The sequence below is a fragment of the Ochlerotatus camptorhynchus genome, unplaced genomic scaffold, assembly GCF_037179485.1.
Source record: "Ochlerotatus camptorhynchus isolate MF236.1 unplaced genomic scaffold, CSIRO-AGI_Acam_v1.1 ptg000002l, whole genome shotgun sequence".
Classification (NCBI taxonomy): domain Eukaryota; kingdom Metazoa; phylum Arthropoda; class Insecta; order Diptera; family Culicidae; genus Ochlerotatus; species Ochlerotatus camptorhynchus.
In genome coordinates, this window is record NW_027040494.1 from 3,121,155 (window position 1) to 3,131,394 (window position 10,240).

Sequence of the window (10,240 nt, forward strand, 5' to 3'; positions counted from 1 at the left end):
GCTTGAAAAAAACTCGACGGTACCTCTATTTATGCTAAGAGATAAGCATTACAAGTCCCTCCTACTTGAAGAATTATGTAATCGAACGGCTTGCTATGCCTCGCCCCCATCAGCAGAAAAACTGGGGTTGTATAATCCGTTCTATAGCATAATTTTCCAAGTAGGAGGGACTTTCATACCTAATCTAAAAGCATAAATAGAGGAACCGACTGAGAATTTATCACATTTATCCTTTTTATCACCACAGAAACACCTCGTTCCCGTTTTCTTATGCAAATTAATGAATGTTCACAAAACGCACAAAATCCTTAAAAAAAACCATATTAAGAATAGATTAAAGTAGACCGAGAATTAAATGGAGGGATTGCAAACTAAAATGTTCTGATCGCGAAATATTGACGATCAATACCGCAATTGTCCAACCCCTACAATGTGGTGTGCTGCTGATTTTCAATGTTGCCCAATGTTTAGGGAAGTTTCATAAATAACGTAGTAGTTGAGGGAGGAGAGGGGTTTCAGAAGTTGGGACCAGCCATGTATTAGATGTATTGCAAAACACGCTCTGAGGAGGAGGGGGGGTTAATTGACCAGTAATTTATGAATGGCCCTAATTTTACTTCCAAGGCTGTGTCACAATGGGCGAGTTAAATTTAACTCGTGGTTAAAAGTGACAGATAAGTTATCGAATAACCCGAGCGTGGTTATTTCGGACCGACTAGAGGTTAAATTTTGGTAACCGTGGCTGAAAACTGATCAATTTCCTGCATTTTCGAACATTGAAAAAACATTCGAAATGTCACGTTTAACCACGAGTTAAATTTAACTCGGCAATTGGAACACAGCCCAAGAAGTATTTCTTGATTACTTTTTCGAAGGAACGTATCAGTTTTTGTAAACAGCACATTTGATCGTCGATTTGCCGTAGCCGCTGTTTACAAAACCTGAAATGTTCTTTCGAAAAAGTAGTCGAGATTTGTAGTTATCATTCAGGCAAGGAGCGCTTGCGCCATCGACGTGACGCCGCTACCAGCAGCCAGTGATCTCAACGGGAACGACGCGCAAAGTTCGAGGTGCAAAACTCGGACGCTGCGCGCTTGGCAGGAACCGCCTTCCTACTGCTGCTACTGCTACATAGCAAAAAAAAAATGTAATATCGATCAATGTAATTAAAGCTGATGTATGAAATAATGATGTAATAGCAAAAAGAAGATACAATATTACATCAATGGATGTTATTTTGTTCGCAAAATCGATGTACATCGTACAATGTGATATTACACAACCGATGGATTGACCTGGTTGCAGCAGTTTCGATGTAATATTCAACAACTTTTTTTGCTGTGTACCTGCTTACCCGCCGTCCGAAGCGAAAATGAGTTGAGGCATATTAGCAACGCTGTTTTATAACTTTTCAGATTCAAGCAGCACGATGTGCAACCAAATGGTACTCGATTATCACGACTGGGTTTGGGGAGAACGTTTATTTCATTGAAACAGTGATAAAATTCATTTTTTATTTGTACACTTTGAAAACAGTTTTAATCTTAAAATCTCTGGTCACGTCACGGGAAGTAAAGCCGTTGGTCCCAGCCCATGTGTATTTTAATGGGTGCGATATACTACGCCGGTGTGGAAGCTGCCTTCCAGCACATTCGATTGCCGTCAATGGATGGCAATCGACGTCCGTCGGTGATTAGAACTAGATTGCGGAACAGAGACCGACGTTAAATAAAGGAAAAACAGTTTTAATGAAAAACTGAAAAAGCGTTTATTGTAACAGCTTACGAGAGTTATTTCCTATCGATTGGTGTATTTGGATTTTAATTTCATCTATAAATGACAAAGTTATAAGCTTTCAAAAACTTACACCTTTTCGTGGCGGTCGCAATTTTAGATTTTCGATTTACCCCCAGTACCTTCCCGTAAGACGTAGTCTTTGTCAAAAATCATAATCCACTATTCGTAGGCACCTAACCGTAAAAACCGAGGAACATGCCTCACGCGATCGAGGTCATCCCTCTAGCAAATGGCAAACGATGAAAATAAATCTGGATTACTTCCTCGAAGGGACGCATCTGCTCCCGCAAACAATGCATCCGATCCCCAATACGGCGCAACCGACATCTCGCCCACGCATGCCAACACCATCATCAGATAGGGAAAATTTTCCCCTACCTGATAGCGACACCAGCACGCGCCGGCAAACCACCAGTCCCCTTAAACCGACCATCAAATGCACTGCTCACAAAAGCAGATGTAATCGAGAAAAGTATAATAACAATCTTCAACTGGAACGTACTCACCCGTACATTCCCGATGCTTCCACGCATATTTTCCTGTAGTCATTTTAAAACAATTCCTGCTCCAGCGATTCCAACCACACAATACATAGATATCACAGCACGGTCGAGTCACACCGGCAACAAAGGGAAGCGAGAGCACACCGAGCACCAGGGGGGAAAACATCAGCACAACACTTTTCCTAATTCCAATTATCGCGCCCAGGACACAAAACTAATTAAATGCTAGCACCGAAGAATTCCACACCAGCACAGAAGCCTGAACTCAAAAATTCTGTGTCAAAAAATAAATAAACTAGAATAAAAACCCACAGCGGAGCAAAAACAAACCCGTTCTAGAACGATTCTCAAAGCGAACGTCATATTTTGTCCGAGAACTTATTGGCAAAATCTAAGATCCACCATCCTGGCCTGAATGATCTTTGTTAATTGATTACAATTGGTCTCCAAATTAGGCAGACTAGTACGTTGGTACTGCCTACGAATGCTGTTATGGAGTCCAATGAGGTCTTTAGTAGAGCTGTCAAGGTTCAGAGTGTTACTCACCTGTCTGGATGGCACGTGTTGGTTTAAGAAATCATCTACTCGATGGTATGTAGACACCTGTTAACGTTTTCAGACGTGTCCGGTTGGACATCGTAGCCGACCGATACATCGACGCAGTGTTAAAAACGTTCCCAGTTGACACGATGATAGTTGGGCCGAAAAGCTTCAAATTGGTTCACGGAAGATCTCACCTCAGCCACCACTGGATAGTGGAGTTCCTGGAAGGCAACCGGAGGGTCATGTTGCTGATGTAGAAGTCAATGGTGGTGTAAGCACCGGACCGACTCAGCTGGGTCCCACCCTCCGGACTCAAGATTCAAGATGTTGTAGTGAGCCGAAAGTCCGATAGATAGATGTTCACTTCCGGCTTTAGATGGGTTTTGGTGGTAATAGAATGTTCCAGTAAAATTTTCTACGTTTCCCTTACTTGAGTACTTAGATTAGCATTCTAAGTCCTACCTTTTTTACTGATTTTGAATTAACAGGAATAAAGTAAAGAAAAAATGACTGAGTACTGTCTGTTTTTGAGTGAGCACGTGATTGGTTGATTACGGCTGACAACTTTCATCAAATTTCTATAGTTAACCATCGATAAACAACTATCTTCTTTATATCAAACAAATCTTACATTCAATCTGAATAAAATGGCTTTATTTAAATTGAGTTCCATTCATAAATGACCGTGTTATAAGCCTTTAAAACCTTACACTATTCCGTCACACTTTTTTTTAATTTGCCCTCCTGTATAGATCATAAAGTCGTAGTCAAAAATATTCTTACGTGTGCGATGACGTGTGCCTTAAAGGAAAACAAATGTGAAGGTGACTTCCTGCATAAAGTATCAAGAAAAGAGCTGTTGGCGAGTCCACGCCAACGCGCCGCTACTGTAGGTCAACTGCAGCTCGGATTCAACCATTGGGCAACCAACCCTATGCGCACCGGTCTGAAAAGCTTCATGTCAATAGTGGTGAGTGGGTAGAAAACTAAAGTAGAAAACATTGAAAGTAGAAAAGTACATCAACCATAGCATCATGTTGCATTTAGTTTTCAATAAAAGTTTTTAAGTTCTAACAATTAAAATAAAAGAGCTAGTTGATTATTGATGGATGGATATATGGATTGAAACTAAATTATACTTAATATCACTTTATTTACTTAGTGATTAATGCCTACAAAGTGAATTCCCCGTGATTCCTAACCTAAAACTAAGCCTACAAATTGCAAAAAGTGTGAGTTAAACCCTCTTAATTTATGTAGAATACGCCTAACTTAATATATTATAGTACGGTTGAATAGTACGGGCAAATAGTACAGGCAAATGTTGTGATTGCACGAACATATTTGCCTGACAGTCGACAGTAGACGACTAGGACCAAGTCTATGCTGACGGACACATGATGAGACATATGAGACATGATGAGACAAGACATATGATAAGCGAACACCGAACACTTGAACATAAAACATTTATAGCATAAGGCGTTGGTTGGATGGTTGTCTTTATTAAGGAGATTTTCAGCCAGACGCTGGTTCATCTCCGGCTGTACCGGCGTTTTAATTCCGGTATTATTATTTTGGAATTTCCCGAGTCGTTGGCAATTCCCAAATTGTGTAGCAACGATGATAACGAACTAACTCTAAGTGTTTCTATCAGTTAGAAATTTTTGTGTACATCGCAATAAACACAAAGCTTAGAGTGGGATGCCAATTGTAGAATCTTCCTGTCCGCATCAAGTTAGCCCCAGATGGAACTTCGCTGATAACTTATCGCCACGTGGTGAATGTGATATCTCTTGACAACTGGACACTACCGACGTTGGAGTTTTAATGTTCTGCCTTTATTTTTACGTATAACAACCAGCAACCTGACTTGAAACATGCTGACGAGGAGTCATTTTTAGTCGAACAATTTACGGTGCGACATGATCGAGGCGATCGTCCCCACAATTGCCGGTTATGTTGAAATGCTGATTTAAGTAGACGCTGGAGTAGCGTTTAATGTTTCTATGTTATATTTTGCTGGAAGCATGTCCGTACACTACACCCTACACAGCAGGAACTTTGTAAATGTACATGTGACATATTTATGAACTTTCTAGCCTTTATTGAAACAGCAATAGCATTTCAATTTTATATGAAAGTGTTTAATTATACATTAAATTGCATTGAATTTAACATGTATGTGTGTTTCTATATTAAAGTCAAAAGTTCAATTGAAATTGATTTAATTTTCATCGAACAAAGATATAAATTTCCATGAACGTGTAATTTCAGCTTTAACGAATTGAATTTCAGATCTTTAAACGTGTAGTTTGATATTTAAAAACGTGCTTCGGTTGGTAGTTGAAAATTACAAAATATGTTTATCTGTGTATTACGCATTTTGCACCTTAGTAGACTCCTGAGCTGAAATTATTTTCTCATCCCTCACCTCACCCACAGGCGTGCATGCTTCGATCGTTTTTCTTGATTTGTTTTGATGGTTTTCCACTTACGCGCTTGTCAGATTGTATTCAATTGTTCTGTTCCACTGTTTTTGTTCTATTTTAATAAAACACACTAGATTTAGTTTAGTAACACTCCAATAGTCTCTTTATTCACTAGCGAACTGTACTCTTCGATACGCAGTAGAGTTATGAATGAATCAACAAAAGCATGAATGAAGTGAGAGGCAAGAGAATGAATGACAACCCAGAAGGGGTGCACATACTCTGTAGGGATGTTCAAGTAATGCAACATCCTCCCTGTTTCAACAAAACATCACTTGTACTCAATAACATAGTCCATCAGCTTCTCTGGAATACGAGACACCCGTTTCGGACGACTGTTGATGGAACTGGATGCTGAATTCAAATTCTCCTTAGGCTTCGGTGACTGACACATACGAGGCGCTGCGATCGGTAGAATCGGCGAAGTCGAAACTGGCACCACTGCCTGAGCTGGTGACTTGTTGTGAGAATTCTGGGTGAGAACTGATTGAGAACTGTCAACTGGATAACTGCAATTTTCTTCTTCGTTTTCTCCCTCCGATGGCTTTGGAACTGTGTTTGTTGTTAAATTTTCTGCCGACGATTCGGGTTCCTTACGCGGCTTCAAGTGAATCAAACTCCGACGATAGTTGCTGCCATTCACATTCACGGTGTAAGACCGATCACTGAGGCGATTGGCAACGGTTCTCGGCGTCCACTGTTTTGAAATTTCCGGATTCATCTGCACATAAACGGGTGATCCAGTCTGTAGGTCAGGTAGGTTTCTTGTTTTTCTGTCGTAATTCAATTTAATCTTCCTTCTGTTCTCCTCGATTGCTTCAGGAACATGTTCGACAACTTTCGGCATAAGATTCGCCCCGGATGTTGGTATTCCACAACGTGTAGAACGAGAAAACAAACGAGCAGCAGGACTAGAGCCAATCTTATTCGGGATGTTCCTCCAATGCAAAAGTGCATACCAGAAGTCCGTTCCGGTTTCCTCCGATTTCTTCAGTAAGCGCTTTGCAATCTTCACGGCTGCCTCCGATTTCCCGTTAGCCTGCTGATGATGAGGAGCCGAAGTGACGTGTTTGATGTCCCATTCCGTTGCAAACTTCCTCATTTTCTGGTTGAGGAAGTTCGTTCCATTGTCGGTCAACAAGGTTTGTGGTTTTCCATGTCGAGCGAAATTTCTACTGCAAGCTGCTATAACCGATTCCGGTGTCAGATCCTTTAGGATATCCACCTCAAAGAAATCTGAATAGTGGTCGACGGTGACCAGGAACTTCTGATTGCGACCACGGAACTCACTGAAGAAAACATCCATCGAGATCAACTGGAACGGATACAGGGGAATTTGATGACTCATCATGGGTGGATTCGGCTGCGACGAAGCAAATTTTGCGCAAACCGGACAACCTTTCACGACATCCTTGATTTGACTGCTCATGCCTGGCCAAAACAGGTTTGCTCTAGCCAACTTGAGAGTCGCTTCACTCCCATTGTGACTAACGTGACACTTTTCGATCATCTCTCTTCGCAAAGCATGTGGAACAAGAATGCGATCATGTCGAAAAACGATTCCATCCTGTACTGATATCTCATCCCGATACCCGAAATACACACGGAGTCCATCTGGTACTTTATCAGCCGTTCCAGGCCAACCTTGCTGAACAAAAGTGATGATGCTCTGCATACAAGGATCCCTCACCGTTTCATCCATGATCTCGTTCAGGCAACTGTCCGATATGTTAAGAAACTTCGTAAGCTCCAACCCTTCGACATCATCAAACACTTTGTAAATGTGCATCTTGTTATATTCGTCTTTCACTGCCTTGTCATCGAACGGTGCACGGGATAGCGCATCAGCCACAACATTTTCCTTTCCTGTGACGAACTCAATTACCAAATTGTAACGTTGTAGGTTGAGCAGCATATGTTGCAATCTTCTTGGAGCAGACAACAAAGGCTTCCGGAAAATGCTGATCAAGGGCTTATGATCGGTCTTCACAATCGTTTTCGGATTTCCAACCACAAGTTGGTCGAAACGAACACACGCAAACAGAATCGCCAACAGCTCCTTATCCATCTGCGCGTAGTTTCGTTCAGTCGCAGTCAACGTCCTTGAGGCATAGCCTATTATTCCTTCATCCTGGTAGACAGCAACTCCCAATCCAAAGCAACTTGCATCGCATTCAATGGTCAATGGTTTTCTTGGGTTATAGTACTGCAAGGTTCCAACGTCTGCAACCAAGCCCTTTACTCGGTTGAACTCTTCCACCTCAATATTCGTCCAGCGCCAGGGAACTTCATCTGAAATCAGCTTACGAAGGTTTGTCAGGTTGCTGCTAAGATTTGGAATAAATCTGCCCAAATAGTTCACCATTCCAATAAAACGGTGTATTTCCTTCCGGTTGAGAGGTGTAGGAAAATTTTGGATCGTAGCAACCTTCGACTCATCTGGTAGAAGACCTTTGCTTGACAGGACATGTCCGAAGAATTTCACAGACGTTTGGCAGAGCTTGAGCTTCGTTTTGTTCAGTTTTACGTTGTGCTCTTCCAGGCGAATTAGAAGATTCTTCAAGCATCTGTTGTGGTTAATGAGCGCTTCTTGCAAAGTTTCCCCAACTCCAAATATCAGCAAATCGTCTGCCAAACATTCGACTCCTTCGAGACCCTGGATAACCTCCTGCAGCTTCGTCTGGAAGATTTCAGGAGCTGATGCGATACCAAAAGGCAGCCTAGTCCAACGATACCGACCGAAAGGAGTCCAAAATGTTGTAAGCTTGCTGCTGGGTTCGTCGAGCTCTACGTGCCAAAACCCTTTCTTGGCGTCCGCAGTAGAAAACACCTTCGCCTTGCCCAGCTCAGGAAGAATTTCATCCAGTGTAGCAAACTGTAGGTTCGGTCTCTTCAGCGCCTTGTTGAGTGGAATAGGATCAAGACAGATTCTGATGCTTGAAGATTCCGGGTCACCCCGTTGCACAATCACAATGTTGCTGACCCAATCGGTATGCCTGGCTTCCTTCACGATCATTCCCTCCTTCTCCAATGATTCCAATTCGTTCTTCAACTTGCTTCTCAGGGCGATCGGAACACGACGAGGAGGTTGGATTGAAGGTGTAACAGAATGGTCTACCTCCAACGATACTTGACCTTCAAATTTTCCGTAACCAGAAAAGATTCCTTTGTGGCCTTGGATAATCTTCTCCGCTTCGATCCTGTGAACATTCAACAAGTTTGGCGAATTTGCTTCATCAGACTTACCGAATGTGACCGATTTGCAGAACTTGACGAAGCCCAGAACACGTGATGCCTTTGCCGACAGTAGGGGGCAATGGTCCACGTCCACAACTTGCAGAACCAATCGGTATCGACGCTTCATCCGACGGCACGGTATCTTCACTTCCCCAAGCACTTTGATGGGATTCCCACCGAAGCTTTGGAGCTTGTACGTCGACGGCATCATCTGCGGGGTTTCCTCTCCTGTGAGTTTGACCAACCAATTATGGCCAATCAGGCTGGTATTAGCTCCGGTGTCCACTTCGCAAATCACTGACTTCCACTTGTTATCAAAGTTGAGATCCAACTCAGCCATCACGCCACCTCCTTTCGATGAATTATCGAAAATCTTGCCGATTTCGTATTCGTCCTCGCTTGCTTCCGATGAACCTTCATTGCAAGAAAGTGCTTGCTCCTCCGAATCAGTGCTTTCGTCCTTCACCTCCTTCACCTTACGAGACTTCCTGTTCTGGAATCTGTTGCTGGCCTTGCATACCTTTCCGAAATGGTTCCTTCCGTTGCACCTATGGCACCGCTTACCAAGAGCGGGACAGGAACCTTTAGAGAAGTCATGACGGTCTCCGCAGAACTTGCACCGCTGTGATTGAGGCTTGGAACGGAACTTAGCTTTCGCGACTTTGTTCACCTCTACTTCCGGATAGAAAACTGAAAGTTCCTGGTACCGCTTAGTCGTGATCTCCTCCGCTCGACACATGTCTATCGCTTTCGTCAATGTTATGTCTGCAATGCTTAACATTTTTGATCGCATACTTGGCCACTTGTTGGACGTGACCACCTTATATGCGATAAGGTCCGTCTCTAGCACTCCGAGTTTAGCCATTTTTGCCAGAGTCTTGAGACGAGAGGCATAATCGTCGATTGATTCTCGAGTCTGCTGTGTCGTAGAGAAAAAGTCGAGCCGGTCCACTATGACATTCCTCTTCGCAACAACCTTCTCTCGTATGGCGGCCAATGTGGCCTCCGGATCTGCACCTTCCGCTGCTGTCAACTCGAAGTTGAAGTATTTTTTCCTTGCCGGCTCTCCTATGACCGACAGCAAGAAGCTTACCTTCTGTGGGTTTTCTTCTGGCGGCCACCGATCCATACCAATGGCCTTAGCGTAGTCTTTCCAGCTTTTCTCAAAAAAATCCATGTTTTCCTGCATGTCGCCTTCCACTGCTAGCGGCGATGGTTGCGGAACCTGCACATTCGACGCACTTTGCCGCTGCATCGCTTGAGCCTGATTCTGCGTCGCTTGCATTCCCTCCATCATCTTCGTAAACATCTGCATTTGTTGCTCCAACAACATTTTCATTTGATTTGCATCCATTTTTAAGCGAATCACTCTTCACTCCCGATCCCGACCGAAAAATACAAAATGGCCGCTGACACGACGCGACTTGAGAACGATTTTCCCCGGACCGATTTCCGATTCGCGATTTCGATAATGACGCGAATTTTCACTTGAAGCACACGGTAACTTCTGACACCATGTTCTATTTTAATAAAACACACTAGATTTAGTTTAGTAACACTCCAATAGTCTCTTTATTCACTAGCGAACTGTACTCTTCGATACGCAGTAGAGTTATGAATGAATCAACAAAAGCATGAATGAAGTGAGAGGCAAGAGAATGAATGACA

At 43.0% G+C, this 10,240-nt stretch overlaps 1 protein-coding gene across 1 annotated transcript; it reads right to left on the reverse strand.

The window, feature by feature from the left end:
* Positions 1 to 5,606: 5,606 nt before the first annotated feature.
* On the reverse strand, positions 5,607 to 9,926 carry LOC135697156 (uncharacterized protein K02A2.6-like). Its single transcript, XM_065216808.1, has one exon. The coding sequence runs from the start codon at positions 9,924 to 9,926 to the stop codon at positions 5,607 to 5,609; it is 4,320 nt and encodes a 1,439-aa protein (XP_065072880.1).
* Positions 9,927 to 10,240: the final 314 nt, after the last annotated feature.

Bases quoted from the DNA above. Each gene is read 5' to 3' on its own strand.
- LOC135697156 (XM_065216808.1), bottom strand. From the start codon at position 9,926: ATGGATGCAAATCAAATGAAAATGTTGTTGGAGCAACAAATGCAGATG.